Below are 22,910 nucleotides of genomic sequence, written 5' to 3'. Positions count from 1 at the left end.
TTGCTTCCGCTCATGTATTTCATTCGTTACCTTTGTTGTAGTAATACTAGTGTCTATTTGACACACGTGCAATTTGCAAACTGACATTCCTAGTAGCAATCCCAGAAAAAGAAAATAAAATAAACTTTCATAGCTGCTAGAACGCTCAGCTCTGTACTATTTTTTTCCTCCGACAGAACGCCTCTTTTTCTCCACGATCCTTTCCCCCACCATGGAGGGATTGACGATATAATTCCCCACCATACACAGAGTCACAGTCCTCACGTATGCAACCCCACACTACTCTGCGTGGCGACGAACGCATCACGTGTCGGTGTGATCGCGGAGCGTTTGTCGCTCCAATACGCGGATTAATATGCACAAAGGAACCGTAGCGTCTTTTGCAGGCGGGGGTCAGGTTTGAGCACCTCGAACACGGCAAGGGGAGAGCGGGACACGGCCACTTCGACCCCAGCCTTTGAAATTAGTGGGGAATCTTCCCCCCCGGATTGTCTTTTCCACTAGTAGTAGAGGTGCAGCGACGTCTTGGCATTCGGTGTCCGATGATTACTAGTAGTCTGATTCCGCCAGCCACCCATCCACCCGGTTGTGTGTGTGAGTGGGCAGAGGAAGGGGAATGCAGTATGCGGCCTTGGCGAGTTCCAAGACGGACATTCACTTCCTCCACTAATCCCACTGCAAGCTTTCCGCCGTGCCAAGTGCTAAGCATCACCGTGCGTCCTCAATTTGGGGGGATTGCACGGCAGCTCGATGATGCTTAAGCTTATTCGCCCAGACGACACCAATGCAGCTTTGGTCCCTCGCCTTGCCTACTCGGTCTCTAGGCTGGAGGGAGGATATGGGATATCGGTTAGAAGGGAGCGTGGAGGCGTCGCTCGTGTTGGGCCACCATAGGATCCAGTCCTGGGGGAGGGACCATCAGTCTGGGGTTACTACAGTTAGTCTGGGGTTTGTGCCCTATGGACTAACGGGCGCGCCGCCCCCGTCCAAGAGGAAGGATTTCTGCACAAAGCCCGCGGCATCTGGCAACGCTGTTTTTACCCCGGTGTTGAGGAACAAGCTAATGATGCCAGGATAGCGCATGGACCGCATATCCTGTGCTGGTTTATATAGTGAGGCCATGCACGCATCTCACCGGGGGTTTTCTTGATTGTTCACCCTGTGCTGTGGAGACTTTGTTGATCTCCTCTTGACCTCTTGCCGGCCTCGTTTGCATTGAACGTCTTGGGTCAGGATAGAGTGTGGGTTGATAAGACCGAGACGTCTATATCACCATCTGCCCTGATTGACGACCGCTGCACACCACCATCATCCATCCATCATGGATCCCTCCAACACTCCCCCATCGGCGGGCGCCAGGTTTATCCGCATGATTGTCAAGAACGACTCCATCAAGTCTGATCCCCATCAGATCTACGGATGGCGTGCCTTTGCCATGGCGGGCTCTGCCTGCTTCGGTGGCATGTTGTTTGGTTTCGATATCGGAACAATTGGTGGTGTGCTTGAACTAGAGGAGTTCCAAGCGTAAGTTGCCATCCTCGACACTATTCACTTTCTTGGTGCCGTCGAAAAGGCTAATGTGAACGAATAGAAAGTACAATATTAAATATCTCGACAAAGTCGGCAAGGCCAACTTGAGTGCCAACATTGCTTCGACCCTTCAAGCTGGATGTTTCCTCGGTTGCTTCATCGCCTCCTGGGCCGCTGACCGCTGGGGTCGTAAGCTCGCACTCCAAGCAGCTGGTCTCATCACAATTGTCGGTTGCGTAATCCAAGCCGTTGCCTCGGGTTCCCTCGCAGCCATGTACGTGGGTCGCTTCATCGCTGGTCTCGGGGTCGGAGGCGCATCCATGGTCGTCCCTCTATACATTTCCGAAAACGCTCCCCGTGGTATCCGTGGAGGTCTCACCGGTCTCTACCAACTCTTCATTGCCACTGGAATCTCGCTCGCCTTCTGGGTAAACTACGGATCACTTCTGCACCTCTCCGGTGGTGCCCAAGTCTACATTGTCCCGCTCGCCATGCAAGCACTTCCCGCTGTCCTCCTCGTCGGCTGCATGGCCATGAACAAAGAATCCCCCCGTTTCCTCGCCAAGCAAGATAAGTGGGAACAAGCCACTACTGTCCTGGCACGCGTCCGCAACCTACCTCTCTCGCACCCTTACGTCCAGGACGAAATCAAGGATATTTCTGATCAGCTCGAGCACGAGCGCATGCTGATTGCTGGAGCAACCATGAAGGATCTCCTCAAGGAAATGTTTACCATCCCCGGTAACCGCAAACGCGCTCTCATCTCGATTGGTCTCATGGTCTGCCAGCAGATGACGGGCACAAACGCAATCAACTACTATGCCCCGCAAATCTTCAAGGCGCTTGGTCTCGAGGGTAACGAGAACAAGCTCTTCGCTACGGGAATCTACGGTATTGTCAAGATGGTCGGATGTCTTGCTTTCCTCATCTTCGCTGCTGACTCGCTTGGTCGCCGTCGCTCGCTTCTCTGGACTTCGATTGCTCAGGGTTTGGCCATGTTCTACATTGGTCTCTACATGCGCATCGACCCGCCCGTCGCTGGCCAGTCTGTTCCTGGTGCTGGATATTTCGCGCTTGTGTGCGTTTTCCTTTACGCCTGCTTCTTCCAGTTCGGTTGGGGCCCCGTGTGCTGGATCTATGTCTCCGAGATCCCCACTGCTCGTCTTCGATCGCTCAATGTCGCTATTGCTGCGGCTGTCCAATGGCTATTCAACTTTGTTGTTGCTCGTGCTACGCCTAACATGATTGCTACCATGGGCGAGGGTGGCTATGGGTACGTTTTTCCCTTCTGTCGTTACAAATTATTCATATGCTAACCCGATTGTTAGATGCTTCCTTCTCTACGGATCCTTCTGTTTCACCATGTTCCTCTTCGTATGGTTCTTCGTGCCTGAGACCAAGGGATTGTCGCTCGAGAAGATGGACGACTTGTTTGGTGTTACGGAGCTGGTCAAGAACATGGAGGCCGATGGCGAGCGCCACGTGCGTGGCTCGATGGACAAGAGCTCTACCATTGTTCAAGAAGAGAAGGTCCAGCGATAAACGGATGGACGTATGATTGATGTTTAATTAGTGTTTCGAGTTTGAAGCATTGTTTAATTATCGCTGTTTGGCAGAAGGACATAACAATCAAGTTATTGGCTTCGTACTATCCCTTGCATAAACAGCTCTATGCTGATTGAGCATCTCATGAATTTTTGCTGATGTGCTTTAGAGACTCACGGTGGGTCAACAAGACGGCGTGAAGATTGCAAAAAAAGTAAAAAAAGTTGGAAGTGTGGTCATTTACACTTTAACGATACAAGCTAGATGATGAACTCAGCCTAACATCGTGTTCAAAATATAACAAAAACTCATCAACGCCGAATACGTCATCCTAGAGAGACAGCATCAAGGACATCCGTACCCAAGGAGAAAAATAGGCAAGCAGCGCTTAAGCAATGTTCTTGGCGGGATTCTCGTCCTCGTCAAGAATGCCCTTCTTGACAAGCTCTTCCGGACTTGGCCTGTTCTGGAGGCCCTTCTCCAGGCTATCAGCCCGCATGTGCATTTCGAGTTCCTTTTGGTGGCCTTGGAGGGCAGGCGCTGCTGTCGAGTTGGGCAGGATGTTGCGGTCGACGAGCTCGGCTCGCTCGGGACGGGAGTTGAGGCCGCGCTTAAGGTTGTCTGTTGCGCGCTGTCGCTCGAGTTCGAGGGCTTTGGCTTGGAGGGCGCTGTAGAGCAGGCACATGTTAGCTATCTATCTTGTCAAAGCGCAATTGAGCTTGGCGTGGAATAGTGGGGACCTAGGCGCAGATGCGGGGATAGGCATACGGAGCTGTTGTGGTGTCTAGCAAAATGTGCCTGTTCTTGAGGTCCTGGGGTTCTGGACGGTGCTGCAGGTGCTTCTCCAAACTGTTGCGCCTTTCCGAGGAGCGAACAGGCGAGATGGACGTCTCGTCGATAAAGTCGGTATTCTCGGATGCCATAATGGTGGTGGTGGTGATAACGACGATGATGTCAGAATGACTGGCGACTTTCAGATGGTGGGGGGCTGTGGGTAAGTTGGTGGTGTGACGGTGAATAGTATGGGCAGTGGGGAATGCAGATGTAGGCGATCAAAAGGCTCTGCAGCTGTCGGGGTACTTAAAAGGGGAGCTCGCAGACAAGCCATAAGAGAGGGGAGAGGTAGCTTGCTGCCCGCGGCCTTGGTTGCGGGGCAGCCGCCTGCTTGACCCCTGCATATCCACAATGCCCAACACCAGGGTCAGGCGCCTACCGTCATCTTGCATCGAGTGAGACTGATGAGACCACCGTGGTGCCATCCCACCACCGCCGTCATCTTCGCTGCGGCTGACTGCTGTGGCCATGCCCGTGCACAGAGGCAATGGGGATTGCATGCGCATGCGACTTGGTCTTTTGCTTTTGAGGCACTCAGTCTCGACAAGTGACGTGGAGGGCCAGTATGCGCATGCATCAGGCACTGCGTTTGGGGACGGCTTCTGATCAACACTCACAATGCGCGTGGCACATGTAACAGGCTAGCCAGCATCCACATCCCGCTCTCTGTTTCGACTTGCCTTACGCGGAAGAAAACAGAAACACACCCTTCTGGTATCAAACCGAAGGAAATTAAGAAGAGAAAAAGAAATTAATGCTGTGACGCAGTCTCTAGCTTCCCATGCACACATGTCTGTAACATCTGTAACCACTTGCTAGACGCCCTGTGCAATCATGAGGCACCATGTTGTGTCCGACTAGCCACACATGTCTCTGTTGCCTGGGACCAGACCATCACTTGGAGCAGGCCAACAGCAATGTGCTTTGGAACAGTCACATGCTCAACCCATATCCGTAGTACTTATGCCAATAGCACGGTAGACATCACCATCAAGTCAAAGTAGCATCAGCCACACGACATCAGACCAAATCATTTTCTCATTAAATATGGACAGACCACGCTATAAACTACCCGTCCCATGATTATCCCCGAGCCTCCGACTCCGTTGACGACAGGCTTGACTACTGAAGAGAGATGCTATCGAAAAGAATATGCAGAGGAACATATACCCCCGAGCGATTTTTTGGATCATCGAACCTGGTTCGGGTCCTCATGAGCTTGCACTTGAGGCGAACCACGCTTGTCTAGGCAATCGTATGGAACTTGCTTGAAGTATCTAGCATTGACAGAATGCGCTTAGGCACCGTCGTCCTCACCGATGCGGATAGCACCATCGCGGCTGAGGCCGTTGGCCCAGAAGCCGTTGAGCTCAGCATCGCTCTCGCGCATGTTGGAGTGGACAATGAGGAGCCAGGCACCGAAGACAGCCTTGGCGAGAACGTCGAGAATGGCGTAGGCAATGATCTCAGTGTCAACGCTGACCTTGCGGGCACCGTCGGCAATACCCCAGACACTGTACAGCATTAGTATAAAGCGGGGTGCTTGAGCAGGACAGTAGGCACTTACATGGGGTAGGCAGTCCAGAGAATGGCAGTGTAGACGGAGATGGAGACAAAGAAGCCGCGAAGCTTCTCACCCTTGGCATTGGCGTTGGCTCCACCGTTGAGACCCAAGTGCCAGAAGACAAAGATGAAGGAAATGCAGGAGATGGTGTACCAGCCCCACTTCTGAGGAGTGTCCTCGGAGCCGAAAGCAGCGAAGAGACCGGTCAGAACCATGAAGATATCGGCAACAATCATCATGATCAGGTGTCCACCGGCCATGCCAGCAAGGAGACCGAGATCGAGGAGCAGGAGAGGAGTGGTGATGGTCCAGTCGACGTAACGGGCCCAGTAGACCTCACGGTAGGTGGTGGTGAAGGTGTCAGGAACGTGGTCGTGCTGCTCACGCTCAACAATCTTTGTCAGGGAAACACCGTGGGCGGTAGCCATGGCGAAGTATGAGAGGGCAGCAGTCAGGGTGATGATGGTAGTAACGACATGGTAGAGACGCTTGTTCTGTGAATGTGTTAGACATGATGTTGGTGAAAAGCCGAGTCTATAAGCTTTGTAGTGCTCCCAATTGCTCCGTGGTATGACAATCGAGGCCGTCCAAGGCTAGTCTGACGGGCTGCAACGTACCAAGGGGACATTCCATGACATGAGAGTGAAAGCACCAGAGGCAACCAACATGATGGCAAAGACAACCCAGAGGACCTTTTGTCCAGCATCACCGGCAACCTGGTAGATAGGCTCGCTTCCAGGAATGACGGAGGGGATGGGTGCAACAGAGGCAGCAGCTGGAAGCGCTGCCGTCTGCAAAACTTCCTCAAACTTGTCGACGATCATGATCGACGGTGTTGTTGGTTGTTAGGGTTTGGATTGGAATTGGACAAATTCACAGAAGCCTGTCTGTGGGTGGAGGATGGCCGGTAGGTGAGAGGACAGTAGAATTGAATGGCAGTCCGAGGTGAGGCAGAGTTATAAAGAGGAGAAGGCAGGCAGCTACACGGTCACCTGTTGGAGCTGCGGCAGAAGCTGTCCAAATCGGGAGTCGAGACGTCATCGCCCCTCACGGTGGGGCGCTACGATTGGTTCCCGCTCTGTGCGGGTTATGTGCACAGGGATGCGCGAACACCAGCCTTGCATCTCTACGTTTGGCATGAGGGGCTGGCTGGCAGACAACGACGCTCGCCCGGCTAGCCGTGGTACGTAAGTAAGTAGGTAGTGCTTGACACGTTGTCGAGCTATTGGCAAGACAACGCCCGCCAACATCCTCTACAGCTGCCACAACATGGCCACACACAGCGAGCAGCTTACCCTCTGTCTCACCCGCCCACACAACACCAAGTATACTTTGGTACATCATCGATGCAGCATGCCGCCAAGCAGCGCGCAGCCATGTTACCCCACAACGCATTGTCGGTGCAAGCCATTCCATCGGTTGCCCGGGCGTCCATGCCCCCTCACGAAACCGGTTTCATGTACCGCCGATGGGGATTAACTTTTCGATGAGCCTGCGTACTCTGTCTTGCCAATCGTCTCAACACCCGCTCTCGATCGCCTCGATGCTTCCTTGTGCCCTGCCATCGCCGCCCAAGTGCCGTCGTTGTGACTTGCAAGGTCTGTCCTGGCTCTCAGCCTATTAATCGTCGCAATCCCCGCAGTCTGCCCCGACTGCCAATGTACTGTAGCTGCTCTTCGCGCTGGCTCGACGTGGTGTGATTTGCTCGATACTCCATGTACATTGTGTACATGTGAGCGCTACTCAACCAGAGGCGCCGAGCAAGCTCCGAAATGCGGGTACCCTGGTGTACCATCAACCTCCTCCCATCCCATCTTACCCTAGGAGTAGACCTCGAACCATCCATCTGCACATCCACCCGTCAGACTCCGGTCTTTCCGACGATGCCGCAATTAAAAAGGAAACAAGGCTGCCGCGTAGATGCATCAAAAGAGGAGTACATTTCTCACGCGGATCCCCTTCGGCCACACAGATCAATACCGGCCACAGACCGCCCATATGCATCCACGTACATGGACGCAAAACTTCACAATGTCCCATGTACCTGTTCGACAGCAATGTTTGTTACTGCACAGTACGAACAGGCAATATGCAAACCAGCAGGATGGCGACTACTAAATAGTACTTACTGTAACGTCCTGCTGTTCGGTCCGCCTTCTCGGTGCATGCGCCAAATGTGGGTGCGTCGGCGGATAAGGTTCATGAGTATAAAAATCTGTTCGAGGAGTGGGCCTGTTGAGCCATCTCCAAAAATACAGAAAGAGCATAGTTGCTGACTAACATCGTGGCTTCCTCGCTGTGGCTGGAGAGCTTAGCTGCGCCACTTTCCTCACCACCACCTAATCAGGGTCCTTGCGCACCTTGCGCTACCAGAGTTCTGACTCCCGCAGTACTATGATAATCTTTTTACGTATCCCGTAAGGGACTGAAAGCAGCGCGCCTATGGATTGCGTGGGATGCTCGACGCCACAGCGGCGCGTCTATGGTGTTTGAATGACATTCTTCTCTTTAGCGGCCCATCAAGGTCCTCACGTTTGCGTACTTACGGCATTGTGGTCCGCCTCGGTGCCGCGTTTCTCCAGCTACCAAGCCTTGATAAGAGACCTCAAGCATCTTCGTATCGCCATCACGGTGCTTGGTTTTCCAACCAGAATTCATATATAGTGCCTGTCGCTTCCAAAGACCGACAAGATATACATTGCCCAGCCATTACCGAGCCTTGGTGCATAGTCAAGCTCATCTACAGCTTCCCTATTGGAGCTCATCTCTCTTTCCTGGAGCCTCGCGACAATTTTTGGTCACTGGCAACCCTCCTAGTCTGAGTTGATCGATTTTTTCGGTGTTCTTCTCGCTTGTATACTCTATTACACGTTCTCCGACCCATCTCTCCTTACACCCCTTTACTTATTTGGACAACCGTATCTCAAGACTCTTTCAGCACCCAAAATACAACACCATGTCTTCCTGCGAAGGCTCCAACGAGTATGATGGGCGCATGGGTGTCCGCGTTTCGTCCATTTTCGTCATCTTGGTCGCATCTACCTTTGGTCAGTTTGTCAAGAATGTTTCCAAGTCCAACAACGCTAACGATACACAGGTGCCGTTTTCCCAGTGATGGCAAAACGTAGCAGACACAAACTAGTACCAAACTGGGTCTTCTTCGTCGCAAAATACTTTGGATCCGGAGTCATCATTGCAACTGCATTTATCCACCTGCTTGCACCAGCAAACGAAGCACTAGGCAATGAATGCTTGACTGGCGTCATCACCAAGTACCCCTGGCCAGAAGGCATCGCGCTCATGACCATCTTTCTCATGTTCTTCCTCGAGCTCATGACGATGCGTTACGGCAACTTTGGCAGCGGCCACCAACACGACGCCAGCCACACTCACGCAGCCATCCCGCAATCCAAGGCCGGCAGCAACAACAGCGTGGAAGAGAGCAAAGGCCATGACATTGAAGCCATCGCTCGCAACCCCAGCATCCGCGGCAATGATCATCTTGGCCACCAGCGCCAACACAATGCCAGCGGCGAGTACAAATCCGACGACCACGAGCACTACGGTTTCGTCCCCAATGACTACGCCGCCCAGCTCACTGCCGTCTTCATCCTCGAATTCGGCGTCGTATTCCACTCCATCTTCATCGGACTCACCCTCGCCGTCGCCGGCGACGAATTCACCACGCTCTACATTGTGCTAGTTTTCCACCAAATGTTCGAGGGCCTCGGTCTGGGCTCCCGTCTCGCAGAAGTCTCCTGGCCCGCTTCCAAGCGCTGGACCCCCTACTTTCTCGGCATCGGCTACGGGCTCTCCACCCCGATTGCTATTGCCATTGGCCTGGGCGTTCGCCAGTCGTTTGCTCCAGAGTCCCATACTACGCTTCTTTCTAATGGCATTTTCGATTCCATCAGTGCGGGCATCTTGATCTATACCGGTCTGGTGGAGCTTATGGCGCATGAGTTCATGTTTAGCCCGTACATGCAGAATGGGCCTGTTAGCCGGACGCTCAAGGCGTTTGGGCTTATGACGCTTGGTGCTGGTGAGTTTACATTACTTCAAATTCAACCACGATAGTTTGCTAATATCATGACTAGGTTTGATGGCTCTTCTCGGTTACTGGGCTTAGATGTACTTTGTATCGGCTTCTTTTCATTGTTTTTCTGCTTAATGGTTCATTGTCTATGGAAGTCATGGTTGGTTTCTTTGAATTATATTTTGGTCTTTTAGGTATACCCATAGATCAGGCCAGCTATACTGGTCCTACATTTCCTGTGGCTGTAAGATAGACGTATACTAGCCGAACAAGGAATAAAAAATGGCACTATGACCCCTAGTTGCACCCGTGCACCTTAGTGACGTCTACTGAAGGTTAACTTTGCTTGTTTCAAATATCACACATGGAAAACCCAGTTGTATGCACAATACTTTGTATTTCCCCAAACCCATATATCTACCTAGAATAAAAAGAATAAAAAAAATAATGTGGGGAGGGGGGTTCTGAGATCCATAGAAAGATCGTCACTGTAGAGGAGTAAGGGGTATCATAAAACCGCAACACATAAAGTTTGGAAGCCAAGCGGAAAAAGCACGGCGGAGGCGCGTGCCTATTTATAGACCAAAATATGCAACAAACAAACGAAGATGACGACGCTCGTCATCCTCTTCGCCGCCCCTTTTTCCTTTCTTCTTTCCGTCCATCTCCGCGTGAACATGGTCTCGAGTCTATGCCGACGTATTTTGGATGAAACGAGCAAAGGATGATAATGGGCAGGCCGTATTTCAGACATTAAGGCGGACGAAGAAAGACGGCCAGTGAGAAAAAGAAAAACAAAAAATGAGAAAGGGACCCTTGCGAGTCGAATTTTTTGGTCTTTCTCGAGAGACAGAATGGAGGAAGAGTAGAATAATATGCTTGGGGCGGCCGTATAGGTGCAACAGAAAAAAGCAAAACAAAGGAAACGGTCGTAGGACGTCGAAATCGCATTCGACGTGATATGCCAATTTACGCCAGGGGGTAACACAGACCTGTATCCTTTCTAGTTGATAAACGCCAAGTTTCAATGCAACAAAATTGTAATGGGGGCATGTATGCGTCTATGCGCAGTGACAAGAAGAAAATAGGTAATGGATAATCAGTTTTCTCTTTACGATGCTTCCAAAGCATCGATGGAGGCGTGGAGATGCCTGATGCGCTCCTCGAAGGGAGAGCCGAGTGGTGCGAGATCATCTTGAGGCTTCAGGCTTGAGTCTCGATATGATACCCACTGGCCAGGGAGCTTGGGACGAAATTCTTTGGCGGGGCTGGTAGATTTGCCTTGGCTGTCCACGGTAGAAGACGTTGCTGTGGAATCTTTGTTGCTCCGCCGGATATGGTCTGATCCGTCAAAATGCACCCCGCTGTCACGATCAACCATGCGGTTGGTTTCTGGGAAGAATGGTGAGTCTAACGCGTCCATGGTGTTTTGCAGCGGATTCCAAGGACTCAGAAGACCCCTGGATTCCTCAGCGTCAGTAACTTCGTTGTCATCTTCTGAAATGAGTACGCGGCCGCCTAGCTTGACATCGCTAACGTTGACTTTGTACTCCAGCGCCTTCTGGCCGTCTTTGATTAGCTGCTCTGTCCATCCCAAGCACTTTCTCAAGCTCTGGTTCATCTTTTGGCTGTCGTTTAGCATCTCACGGTGCTTTGAGAGGTCAAGCTGGAGGCGCTTCTGATCTCGCGAACGATGCGCTTCGTCCCGCTCTAGTTGAGCACTAGGGCTCAATGCACTATCATCGAGTGAAGAATCGCTGCTCTCAGGTTCCTCCTCCTCTTCTTCCTCCTCATCTTCAGGCATCCCTTCCTCTTCGGACATATCCGAAAGATCTCCTAGACTACTAGCACCAATGGCAGAGGCCTCGTCATGCGAGCCAATGGCGTCTGCAGAAAAGTGTCCAGCTCGACTCATGCGGCGGAAGCGCCTGATCTCGGCCTTTTGCTTGCGCACCTCTTTCTCCAACGACCTGTTGATGGCAAGAAGCGACGAGTTGCTGATTTCAAGATCCAGCACTTTTCGTTCCCTTCTTGCATTTGCCGCAAGCTCGTTCATCACCTCCAGCGCACTCTTGGTGTCGTTACCTCTTGTCGGACTTTCTGATTTGGGAGAATTAAGCGGGGAGAAGGCGGTGTAGCGCGGAGAGGCTGAAGCGGGGTTGTCAGGCGGGGATGCATTGTCGGCGGCACTCTTTTCGGTATGCAGTGGGCTTGGAGTCATGGCCGGGGCCTCATGGGCTGATGCCTTCCTCAGACTGGTCACTGAGTCAATGGAGGAGAGACTGGAGCTTTTGGCGTGCCCTCGTTTGATCATCGAAGCTGTGCTTGATCTGCGTCTGTTCACATCGGAAGCGTCTGAGGTGTTTGATCCACCGAAAATGGCCATGGGGGTACTGCTTGTGCTCGCCGAGGTTCCTCTGCTCAACGCTGGTCTGACCTGCGAGGCTCCTTTTCGGTACGAGAGATGTGCCCAGTCCTTGGTGGGCGAGGGCGGCCGGAGAGAGGGTCCATGGGGGGCTGCAAGTGGCGGTAGTGGCTCGGGCGATGTAGCAATGGGTGGCGGGGTGAGGATGGGCGGGCGGTCTCTCGACTCAGCTATGGAGTCTGCGTGGAAGAACTTGGATTCTGAGGGGGCTCTCCCCAGGGAAGATAAAGGTGGAGACGGGACGTTGTGAGACGGACTCTCATCTTGTCGGCCATCGGCATAAAAGAAGGTGGGCGTCTTCTTGACGGGTGCTGGGCCAGGCGCGGGTTGGTCGTGCGGGCGGGCGTCATTGGCGTGGAAGAATAAGGAGGAAGTATCTCTTCTGGATCCAGTATCGGATGGCGCGTAGTTGTACATGCTGGCTACGGGGGCCCGGGGCGTGGGCGCGGCATGGCTGGTCGGTCCAGGGGTACTGCGTGGGCGTGCAGTACCTCCGCTGCTCCTTCCAACGGCGCTGTGGCTGCTGCTGATGGTGCTGTGGTGGTCGCGGTGGGGAAAGTCGACGGTAGAGCTCGGGCGTGAGTTTGTCGGGGTAGCATTGGGCGTCGTGGAAGCGCTGTCTACGCCGCCGCGCGACTTGCGTGACGAGGTGCGCGGCGTGACACTGGTGGTGAGGAAGGCCTTGGCGGACGTGCCGCTGTCGACAGCAGAGGCGGCGACATGAGGCCTTGTGGGAGCACCGGTGCTGGTACGGGCAGTGCGTGTACTCGAGGAGCTGACGGTGGACGAGGCGGACGAGGCAACGGCCAGCCTCGGGGTCAAGGGCGTCTTCGCAGGAGCAGGTCGGGTACTAGCGAGCGTCGGCTTCAGCGGCCGTGGGTTATTGCGGTCGGTTCGTTCGATGGGCATTCTCCAGGGTGGCGGGGCTACAGTGTGGGATGGAGGCGGCTGGTGCAGAGGGAGCTCATGGCCTGCAGGCGAGGAAGGCAATGGGCGGGAGGCGGGCCTAAGGGCGGTGTTGACGATGGTTGTTGATGGTTGCCGCTAGCTGGCGTGTCGGGTGTCTACAGGGTCACGACAGCCTCAGATTTACGTGCAAGGCCCCACTTCTACAGTGGCAGCGGGTGAGGATGTAGATTGATTGGTGTTGAGCCCATGGTCAGGCGGGCGTGAACAGCAGCAAAAGAGGGGGCGTTCTGGCTCCGCTTCTGCGTCTGCGTCTGCACTGAGATGAACGACATCTGGCGGCCCTGAAAGACCCTCAAGGTTGCACAACGCGCTAGGCCCCAAGCGGAACAAGTGGCCAGGCGCGTCATGGCCGCCCGACGCCCTCTCTCCTCACCTCGCGTCTTAGCGGCGCCCCCGTCCTTTTCGCCCTCCCGCCAAAATGACTCCCCACTTAATATCATGAGCAATGCTGAGCGGTGCAGGGTCGGCCCCTTCACCGACACCACATCCTCATCTCATCCTGCCGCTGCCGACCTCCAGAATGGCCCTGGCCCCGGCGTCCACCACGACGCCTCAACCACCATGACCACTCGACCCTCTCCCGAGCGCCCGCTGCCTGCACGCACGCCCTCGACCGAGCACGAGTCCCTCAAGTACCATCTGCTCGGCCCCTCGCTCACAAAGGCAGGCCAGGACTCGGTCGACCAGTCAAAGGTCTCGGACATCATATACAACGCCTCAAAGGGCTCCAAGTTCTTCAACAATGAAGAGGCCAAGGACAAGAACCTCACAGACAAGATCGAGAAGATCCTGGCCAAGAGGCGCCACCTCGAGAAGGTCGACTTGACCTCCGACTTGCGTAGAGCCGACGACTACATCGCCGAGCTGGAGCTGGGCAGGGATCTGACTCAGATCATCGTCCATCTCGACTGTGATGCCTTCTTTGCCGCCGTTGAGGAGCTCGATAGACCGGAGCTCAAGGACGTTCCTTTTGCTGTGGGAAAGGGCGTCTTGACAACGTGCAACTACCACGCGAGAAAGTTTGGTTGCCGCTCGGGAATGGCAGGCTTTGTCGCCATGAAGCTTTGTCCACAGCTTATTTGTGTGCCCATGAATTTCCAAAAGTACACGGCCAAGGCAGAGGAGGTGCGTCAGGTGCTGGCGCTGTATGATCCGAATTTTGAGAGTGCCAGCTGTGACGAGGCCTATCTCAACCTCACGGAATACTGCAACGAGCATCACATGACTGCCGAGGAAGCCGTCAACCAGATGCGTGCCGATGTCTACGAAAAGGCCAAGATTACCGTATCTGCCGGTATTGCCGCCAATGCAAAGCTTGCTAAGATTTGCTCCAATATAAACAAGCCTAACGGACAATTCTTACTTCCTAGTAACAGACAGACCATCATGGAATTCATGGAAACACTGCCCACGCGAAAAGTCAACGGTATTGGCCGTGTCTTTGAACGAGAGCTAGATGCCATAGGCGTGAAGACATGCGGCGACATCTACGCCCACAGAGCGTACCTGGCAAAACTCTTTGGCCAGAAGGCATTTCAATTCCTCATGCAATGCTATCTGGGTCTTGGACGCACTGTCATCAAACGGGCGGAAGACTATGAGCGGAAAAGCGTTGGCACTGAAACGACCTTCAAAGAGTTGCAGTCCCCAGATGCTCTGCGCGAGAAGCTTCGTTTCGTAGCTGAAGAGCTGGAAGGCGATCTCAAGCGCACCGAATACAAAGGCAGGACCCTCTGTATCAAGATCAAACTTCACACGTACGAAGTGCATACACGACAAATCACGCCGCCGTTTGCCGTCCACAAAGCAGAAGATTTGTACAAGTATAGTCTGCCAATACTGGAGAAGCTCATGAAGGAAATCCCAAACATGCGGTTGCGGCTGATGGGTCTACGAGTCACACATATCATCAGCACCAAGAAGCCTGGAATCGACTTCTTTGGTCGTGCTGCCAAGGCATCCTCAGCCACTACCAAAAAGCCGGAGCCGAAAGAAGATGAGGAATGGGAAACTTGGCCCGAAGAAGAATTTGAAGAAGCTGCGAGACAGGAACGTAATGATGAAATGAATGAGCTCGAGAAGCTATCGCAAGAACAAGAACAACAGGACAAGGAGGCCGCCCCCAACACACAGTGGCAATGTCCCATCTGCAACATTCCGCAACCCCCAGACGACGCGAGTTTCAATGCGCACATTGACTTTTGTCTTTCTAAACAGACTATCAAGGAAGTAGTCAAGTCTACGGCACCGTTGCCAGCCACAGGCAAGCCATCCAGTGCGCCAAAATCTATGCCCAAGAAAGGGAAGCGCGGGCGGCCAAGGAACGAGACCCTACCTTCAGAGCAGGAAGCCCGTGAGAAGAGAAGAGCTTTCTTCTCACTAGGCAATGGATGATGACGACGATCAAACATGAAGTATACGTAGTAAAGAAATACTCCCTCATATATTTTTAATGCACACATACATACGTACGCCTTTTTGGACTTTTTCTTCGTACGCCGAGGACCCTCACTACCCTGTGAACTACAAACCATATTACTTTTTTCTCTCACCCCAATGCCAGCCCACAGATAAGCATGATACGATTAAAAAGTAACAACTAGAAAAAAAGAAAGGGTATCCAACATTTCGCCCCCTCAAGATTAGATGCCATGTCCTGTTCCACACCCACACACATACCCCTTTCTTTTTGCCTTTTTTGACCCCCTGAAATAACCGGAAAGAAAACCTCGTCATTAATCCCACCCGCTCCTATCACGCACCCGCCGCTGACCCATCCTCGCTCCTGTCCCGTATTCCCTCTGCCCTTGGTTATTCCCCAGTACCGTGCTGTCCCGATTGTTAAACAACGCGTTGGCATTGCTTTCCGTGTACCCTGGCGGAACGGGCCATTGCATTTCGCTCGAGCTAAAGGGATAGCTTCCGAGGTCTGTATCCACACTTGTAATATTAGCATGGCTCCGCGCAGAAGTGTTGAGCGGATGCTGGAGCACGCTGTTGGGTTGTCGGCGGTCGAGAAACGAGTTGTCTGGGCTGTCAAAGTCGGGTCTTGTAAGCCGGAAACTGTCTTCCATGCGCGACTGGGTTCGGGGTGGAGGGAGAGCGGGTTCGGGATGATGGTGAGAGAGCGAGTCTACTCTTGGACTCAGGATAGCATTGCCGTTGGTGGTGTTTGTGTTATCGCGATGGCTCTCACGCGTTGCGCGTGGTCTAAACGTCTCGCCTTGTAATCGTGGTTTCCAATCGTGCATTCCATCTTGTATCACGCGTTCGTAGTCTTCGTTCAAGCTAGGAATTGCCTTGTGGGACAGGGAGAAGTTGTCGATTTTCTCGCCGAGACGTTGGATTTCGTTTTGCATCAGGGTCGCCCCATCAAGACTGGGTGGGGGTGGGGGTAGTGCATGTTGAGGCGGTGGGCTAGGAAAAGAATGCGCTGCTGCTTCAACACTGCGCGAGTTGTCGGAACGGTTGGTGCGTTCATTACGCAGTGGGGCCTCGAGTTCCACAGGGGCGTTGGGAATGGGCATGGGGTCCCATGAACGCTGCCAGCACCATGATTGCTGTTGTGTGGCTTCCAAGTGCTCTGCCTGGCCGTTACTCACCCATTCAGGCAGGCGCTTCAAGTCTGTATTGAGGAAGTATCGGACCCCGTCAGTGTACTTAAGGCCTTGGACGTCAACGGACAGAGTGGAGAGGACTTGAAGGATTCCGTAGAGAAGCACCCAGCGTCCGAGACGTGCTTCGCGTGGCGACATTTGCTTCAGGTTGGTCGTGAGCTCGAATTGCTCGCATTTATCGATCAGAGTAGATCCTGGGTAGCACACTGGTCAGAACAAAGTTACTGTAGTCTCCCGATAACATCAGCTTACCATGGAAGTTGGCCTCTAGCTTTTCAATGTTCGTCGCATCACTGAAGATAATAGAAAGCTGCAAGTTTGCTTTCGCGTCTTTTGTGGTATCCTTGGCCTTATCCTTCTTCAGTGATGCAAAGAAGCCCTTCTTCTCTTTTTCTTTGACATCTTTTGGTACCTCCCTTGGCAGTAAAGGGTATGGATGTGGTATATGTGCATAGCCATTCTTCGCGTCGTATCTGACCAACATGTCCGTCATTCCAAGCTCCGGTAGATCTGCACTGAAGTTATCATTCTTGCGATGGGCCATCTCCCATTTTCTAGTTGCGCGCTCTTCCCTGGGATTCCAGAAAACATCTCGATCGACAAAATATTCGTAAAGAGACCCAAAGTCTTCCTGTAGTCCATGCACCACTTTGCGGTTGAGCCAGGTTTTGTCAGAACTCGGTGGCCAATTGCCGTAGATACCTGTGAAATGGGAGATGAGAAACTGTCGAAAATGTTGATAGCTCTGGTAAACCGGACTATTGGTGGCCTTTGGCATATCTTCCCATAGATCACTGAAGTCGAAACTGGACAGTTTATCCTCCGCCTCCATGATACGCAGTCGCAACGTCTTTCCGGCAATGCCTAGGTTCCGTCGAGTGACGACTGACAAACGCTTAAAGTCTGAACGGTCTTCAAGTTCTGGTGTCATGACGCCAGACAAGTGGACAAAACTTTCGAGGTATCCTTGTCTCCATCTCACAGTGTCTTGCTCCGCCCATGCGAGAAGTCCAAGAGCATGCTGGATATTGCCGCGCAAGTCGTCTAAGCCGTGTTGACCCAGGTAGTTTGTAATCATTTGTACGCTACGCTCCCGAGCCATTATGCCTGATCTGGCATCTGAATCAAGGTCGTACATCACTTGTATCTCTGGTTGTAGTGTGCACAGCATTTCATACACATCTGAACCGACGATGGGCTTTCCATGCAGCATTGCCAAAAAATTGCGGATAGCGACAAAGTGTAATCTTTGCGCCTGAGGCGTCTTCACCTTGCTTGGTGCTGTGAACCATATCTCATGGGTAGCATTGCATTTTTTGGTCTGACGAAACGACGGAGGCGAGCTTGAACGATCTAGATGGTGATTCCTGGAGGCAGCTCTAGAATCTATACTAGAATGTACTTGGTCGATATTGTAGGATGATGGAGATCTCCCATTTGAAGAAGTTGGACTCAGCATTCGTGTCTGAGTAGATTGTGGAAGATTTGGCGAAAGCCGCCCAGATGCCGAGCTTGCGCTTTCCGAAAGTGTCCAGTCATCGACATCGTTGTCGTCTATTTGACCGTAGAGCAGAGCGTTGTTCAGCCAAGTAGAGCCTGCATTCTGCAGTACTTCCAGTTCTGCTCTTATAGAGGGCATTGGGCGATCATCGTCAGCCTGCTCCTCTTTGAAGTAAATGAGCACACTCCCATGCTGCATGTCTTCATCCTGGTACATTATGTCAGAGACAAGCGTGATGCTACGAATCAGTAACGAATACATACATATTCAAACCCTCCGTAAGGGCGCATTCCGTCTTTGCCTCCTTTCCATACTTTGAAGTTCATCCATGTCTTTTGATTAGGCGACAAGGAGTAGGGAGCTGCCGGCTCAGATCGAAATACTGGAGGTATAGGTGAAGACGCAACCGTTTTCTTTGTTGGGACGCCCCCGCCTCTGCCGCGAGGTGCTGCAGTATCCTTGCCTTTGCCCTGAAGTTTCATATTCTCTTTGCCCTTCGAAGACACGTCCGACACCGAGGCCGACTCAGCTGTTGATGGTTTTATTCTTCGCGACCGACTTTCCGACGACACATCTGTATTGCTGCTAGACACTGTGAGAGAACGAGAAATACCGGTCCTTGGGCTAGTGATTTCGGGCGAAGTGTGCCATTCTGCAAATGTATCATGACTTTCAGAGATGGGTTCTGGGGATTTGCCTTTGGTTAAGCCCTTTTTTTCGTTTTTCTCGACTTGCTTTTGCTGGACTTTCCGACTTCGAGCGCCTCGAGCCGACATTTCTAAGCGATATTGCAGACGGAACCCCTGAGTTGTGTTTAGAGATACGTCCTTGGTAGTGATGTGGGGTCGTGTGAGGGCAGTATCGAATATCCAGAAAACTTTCCTGGGCGAATCTGACGGGGATTCGGGGGATTTGGATACTTTCGTGTCAGACAATCTGTGGCGCTGGTTGATGGCTTAACGTTTCCAGTGGATACTTCAATTGTGCAGCATAGCCGAAGTGTCATCAACAAAAGGACAATATATGTTGGGACGATTTGCCAAAGTCGTAGTACTCGGTTGAAATAGGACAGGCAAGAGCGCAGCTGAAAGAAATGCGACTACGCCGCAGGAAGGCGTCAAGGCAACCAACACAGGCACATAAGAACACAAACAAAGGTCCAGAAAGTATGGAGAGCGGGATAGGTTTGGGATTGACCAGGTTGCCTGCAGCTGCATGGGCTGGAGCAATACATATTGGAATCTAGCTGTTCTCGAAGATTGATGTCTGTCCGTCCCGGCACTCAGGATGCGGAGCACAGGGCAGTGTCAGATGCGGACTGGCTGCTGATAAGAACTTTACGCCTACCGGTTGCTGCATGTTCATCCGCGAAGCGAGCAGCCACAGAGCAAAAGCGACGTCTTTGCAGGAAAGCTGCATAGCCGGACAGGGAGGCCAATAGCAGTGCATGTCTTGGTGTCGGGGGTCAAAGGCGGAGAAGTGGCCCAGCCGAGTATGTTGACAAGCCGGCTGTTGTGCTCGTCTCAGGCGTCAGCAATCTCCTTGCTGTTGAATAGGGGACGGAGACGGCACGACGGGAGTCGAATCTTGCTGACACAGTGTGACGTTCAGGAGACGCTAGCATGGGATACTGCACTCTACATACTTGGAGAACGATGATTGACACGGGCTCGGGATTGACAGATTGACACAGGGCTCAACTTTGGTCTGGAGACGCAGATAGCGTACATACTACACCTAGGGTAGGGGAGCTTGGACCCAGAGCGCTGGATGATGAGCAAAAAGCTCGCCTGCAGGGCGGGGCCGGGGAATGCTGGATTGGATGGCATCCATCTCTCTCAGTGGTGCGTCTGGCACACGGGAAGTGGGTTGGGCGGCGACAGCTGTGTGTGTTCAAGCTGCCTAGGCCCACCGCTCATGCCCGCCTATGTGCGCTGGCGGCTTGGACGCGAACCCAGCGTAGCGATGATGCACCGAGGATTGGGGGTCTGGCGTGTGGATAGAGGGTTAGCGCTGCGAAGACGTTTGATAGCGGCTGCTGGCTCGAGGCCGGTGTGTGTATGGGTGGTGTGGGTGAGTGGGTATGTTGTTTGACGAGGACATGGTGGTGTGTTGGTTGGCCAGAAATGCAGAATGCACCATCCAGCCACACAATACCAGCCTCCCCCGCCATTCGCCCATGCCCACTTTAAAGTATCGCGCCCGGTTTCCATCTACAATACGTCACATCGGCTCACCTCCCCGAGCATTGTCGCATACCATCGCCCGCTCGTAGGCAAGGCAGAAACTGACCCTGGACCGCTCCAAATCATAAAAGCACACCATTCGACCCTTCTTCTGCTTCTGCGCGTCGTCATTCTGCATCTTCTCGTCGCATTGCAGTAGTACCCCACCGGGCCTCACCCATCTGCTCCTCTCCCACTACACATAACTCTCTCTTGCGTCGAGGCCGCCTTGCCCGCACCGACTACCATCATGTCCTTCGCCGGCTTGTCCTTCATCTTCTGGCGCATCTTCCAGTTCGTCACCCTCATACCGACGCTGGGTATGCTGGCCTGGTTCGTCGATTGGTACAACTCGCGCCAGCTCCTCACCCCAACATCCATTCTTGTTCTCTTCATCGTCTCGGTACTCGGTGCAGCATGGGTCATGGCCACTCTCTTTCTCTACACACGCGCCAGGCACTCCGCTAAATTCGTTGCCTTTGTCGACCTCTTGTTCGTTGGCGCCTTTATTGGTGCCGTCTATGCGCTCCGAGGCATCGCTGATGCAGACTGCTCCAGCATCAATCGCAGAGGATCTTACAGCACCGATCTGGGATTGTTCACCGTTTCTGGAAACACCTGGGGTTTGGACGTGGACCGTTCCTGTGCTATGCTCAAGGCGTCGTGGGCATTCGGAATCATGTAAGTATTTCAACCCGATAAACAAGTACGCTGGTACTAACACCGAACTCAGGAACATCATTTTCTTCTTCATCACTTCAATCCTGGCCTTGCTCGTTAGCCGCCATCACCGTGAAGATCGTGTCATCGTTAAGCGCGAAGTTCACCGATCTCGTCACGGCCACCGCTCTCGTAGCCCCCGCTACTCCTCCACCCGCAGCCGCAGCCGCAGCCGACGCAGCTATGTTGTATAAGCGCTTGCTGTCACGAGTATGAAACGTTTGCATAATCAGAATATCATGAGTATGAGAATCCGGGACCCACGAGGGTTTGGGAACATGTGGCAGACGAATGTGATTATATTACGAATTTTCTTGGAAATGCCGCCATTTCGCCAATGTCTGCAGGTGCAGGTATTGGAACACAAGTGGAATGAATTGGCACGATTACGACGATTGTATGAGGATATCCCCTAGTGTCGAGGTTTTGCATTGTTTGTTTATTGTAGATAGCCGCATAATCTCGAATGATTTCAAACTTCACCAACAATAACATGGCCATGATGACTTGGGCAAACACAGACTTGCTCACACTAGCAACGGCTAAGTTGTGTGGGGCCAAACAACGTGTCAATTGACAAAAAACCGGTCAACCACGTAGAAAACAAAGTTGTTGATGCTGGGATATCCGTGGTTTGCATAGGGCGACGTTTGACTCGCATCGACCCTGAGTCCCTGACACGCCTTACACCGCTGCAGCCCGACCACGACGCTAGTGAGCTAACACCACACGAGCAATTCTTTCTCATAGGGCCTCTGAAGAGCTTTGGGCATGACCAGCAAGGCATTTCCCATGGTTACAAAAAACACGGCTTGACAACTTGCGGTATGAGAATGTAGTTGATATCTTTTGTACAAAATGCATGGTGCGCGGATTCCATGCCGGCCCTGCTCCCATATATGCAATTCCTCTTTCTCGTGATACCGGTGCAAAGACCTCTTACAAAATACATAGTACAGTGATACTGCTGCTACCACACTCTGAAAAGAGCCATGCCTCCCAATTGCCGCTCCACACACTCTCTTGCCTCTAGGATGCCCCGATCTGTCGTGACAAACATGCACTCGCCAGGATGCGTAAGTCCCTTTACGTAGCTCGACTCGCGCGTTCGTGTAATCTTGCCCAGATCCTCGCTCGTCAGCCATATCCGCCGTGTGGGCTTTGAGATCAGCTTCATGTTGGTCAGAACTGGCTCGTTCTGCCAGTACTTCAGTCCCAGCCATAATCTCCTCCGCGCCGGGTTCTCTGGTACGTGTACGTCGTGAACCTGCTCGTGGCCGAGTGGCGCCTGCTCTTTCTGGCCTCGTGGAGTCGTGACTGGGTAGGCAAGCCAGGGCTCGTCTTTGAGCTTTTGCGCCATATGTTCTAATTGCTCGGGATCTTGTTGTGCTTGTAGGAGAAAAGGCTTTGGTGGTGTGGGTCCGCCGAGTGTGACAGAAGAGAGGAAGCCTTCGCGCTGTAGGCCCAGCGCAATTTTGACATGCATTTTAGAGACGGGTATTGACGTCAGCCCGAGTCTGGCTTTGGATGCATTTTGCATGTGCGAGCACACGTGTGCTAGGTTGACGAGAGACATGGCGGTGGTGATGATAGGATTTTGCCCTCAATGGGCTGAGAAGCGAGCGGGCGCGATGGCGGGGGAGGGAGGGGGGTTATGTTCTCCAGGCGATGGGCTGTACTGGCTTCGCAATCAGTTGGCGGCGATGCTCGACGTAGCGGCGAGGCTCAATTGCGCGTCGTGGTGTTGTTGGCGGATTGTTCAATTGCAGCAAATTTCTGGATTGGCTCGGAAGTCCGCAAGTCACGGGTGGATCGTCCCTCGGCGACTGCGATTCGATGGAAGCTTGCCAGCGCCTAGTCAACTCCCCCGCTAACAGGCGGGCGCTTCGAGGACGACACAAATAGAAGTCTACGCAGCTATTGCCAGGAGCTATGGTCCGATTA

At 52.9% G+C, this 22,910-nt stretch overlaps 9 protein-coding genes across 9 annotated transcripts; 4 read left to right on the top strand and 5 right to left on the bottom strand.

Moving 5' to 3' along the window:
- Nucleotides 1-1,321: 1,321 nt before the first annotated feature.
- COCCADRAFT_92088 (uncharacterized protein) lies at nucleotides 1,322-3,072 on the top strand (the record flags this gene model as incomplete). The annotated part of the gene is made up of 3 exons (XM_007712543.1): nucleotides 1,322-1,524; nucleotides 1,592-2,803; nucleotides 2,859-3,072. The coding sequence occupies 3 exons, from the start codon at nucleotides 1,322-1,324 to the stop codon at nucleotides 3,070-3,072; spliced, it is 1,629 nt and encodes a 542-aa protein (XP_007710733.1).
- Nucleotides 3,073-3,463: 391 nt separating this feature from the next.
- On the bottom strand, nucleotides 3,464-3,998 carry COCCADRAFT_3752 (uncharacterized protein; the record flags this gene model as incomplete). Its single annotated transcript, XM_007712495.1, has 2 exons — nucleotides 3,464-3,743; nucleotides 3,844-3,998. The coding sequence occupies 2 exons, from the start codon at nucleotides 3,996-3,998 to the stop codon at nucleotides 3,464-3,466; spliced, it is 435 nt and encodes a 144-aa protein (XP_007710685.1).
- A 1,208-nt stretch (nucleotides 3,999-5,206) lies between these two features.
- On the bottom strand, nucleotides 5,207-6,297 carry COCCADRAFT_91973 (uncharacterized protein; the record flags this gene model as incomplete). Its single annotated transcript, XM_007712542.1, has 3 exons — nucleotides 5,207-5,423; nucleotides 5,477-5,967; nucleotides 6,091-6,297. The coding sequence occupies 3 exons, from the start codon at nucleotides 6,295-6,297 to the stop codon at nucleotides 5,207-5,209; spliced, it is 915 nt and encodes a 304-aa protein (XP_007710732.1).
- Nucleotides 6,298-8,429: 2,132 nt separating this feature from the next.
- COCCADRAFT_91990 (uncharacterized protein) lies at nucleotides 8,430-9,602 on the top strand (the record flags this gene model as incomplete). The annotated part of the gene is made up of 3 exons (XM_007712541.1): nucleotides 8,430-8,520; nucleotides 8,571-9,515; nucleotides 9,571-9,602. 3 exons carry the CDS (start codon nucleotides 8,430-8,432, stop codon nucleotides 9,600-9,602), a joined length of 1,068 nt encoding a protein of 355 aa, XP_007710731.1.
- Nucleotides 9,603-10,620: 1,018 nt separating this feature from the next.
- Nucleotides 10,621-12,843, bottom strand: COCCADRAFT_92078 (uncharacterized protein; the record flags this gene model as incomplete). Its single annotated transcript, XM_007712540.1, has 1 exon — nucleotides 10,621-12,843. The coding sequence occupies one exon, from the start codon at nucleotides 12,841-12,843 to the stop codon at nucleotides 10,621-10,623; it is 2,223 nt and encodes a 740-aa protein (XP_007710730.1).
- A 621-nt stretch (nucleotides 12,844-13,464) lies between these two features.
- On the top strand, nucleotides 13,465-15,297 carry COCCADRAFT_35462 (uncharacterized protein; the record flags this gene model as incomplete). Its single annotated transcript, XM_007712539.1, has 1 exon — nucleotides 13,465-15,297. The coding sequence occupies one exon, from the start codon at nucleotides 13,465-13,467 to the stop codon at nucleotides 15,295-15,297; it is 1,833 nt and encodes a 610-aa protein (XP_007710729.1).
- Nucleotides 15,298-15,638: 341 nt separating this feature from the next.
- Nucleotides 15,639-18,797, bottom strand: COCCADRAFT_25003 (uncharacterized protein; the record flags this gene model as incomplete). Its single annotated transcript, XM_007712502.1, has 3 exons — nucleotides 15,639-16,726; nucleotides 16,773-18,228; nucleotides 18,285-18,797. The coding sequence occupies 3 exons, from the start codon at nucleotides 18,795-18,797 to the stop codon at nucleotides 15,639-15,641; spliced, it is 3,057 nt and encodes a 1,018-aa protein (XP_007710692.1).
- Nucleotides 18,798-20,496: 1,699 nt separating this feature from the next.
- Nucleotides 20,497-21,160, top strand: COCCADRAFT_3746 (uncharacterized protein; the record flags this gene model as incomplete). The annotated part of the gene is made up of 2 exons (XM_007712494.1): nucleotides 20,497-20,927; nucleotides 20,980-21,160. The coding sequence occupies 2 exons, from the start codon at nucleotides 20,497-20,499 to the stop codon at nucleotides 21,158-21,160; spliced, it is 612 nt and encodes a 203-aa protein (XP_007710684.1).
- Nucleotides 21,161-21,936: 776 nt separating this feature from the next.
- Nucleotides 21,937-22,542, bottom strand: COCCADRAFT_35459 (uncharacterized protein; the record flags this gene model as incomplete). The annotated part of the gene is made up of 1 exon (XM_007712538.1): nucleotides 21,937-22,542. The coding sequence occupies one exon, from the start codon at nucleotides 22,540-22,542 to the stop codon at nucleotides 21,937-21,939; it is 606 nt and encodes a 201-aa protein (XP_007710728.1).
- Between the last annotated feature and the right edge of the window lie 368 nt (nucleotides 22,543-22,910).

This window comes from Bipolaris zeicola (genome assembly GCF_000523435.1).
Source record: "Bipolaris zeicola 26-R-13 unplaced genomic scaffold scaffold_45, whole genome shotgun sequence".
Classification (NCBI taxonomy): Eukaryota; Fungi; Ascomycota; class Dothideomycetes; order Pleosporales; family Pleosporaceae; genus Bipolaris; species Bipolaris zeicola.
The sequence above is the reverse complement of the archived record's forward strand: the minus strand, read 5'-3'. Positions and strand labels throughout refer to the sequence as shown.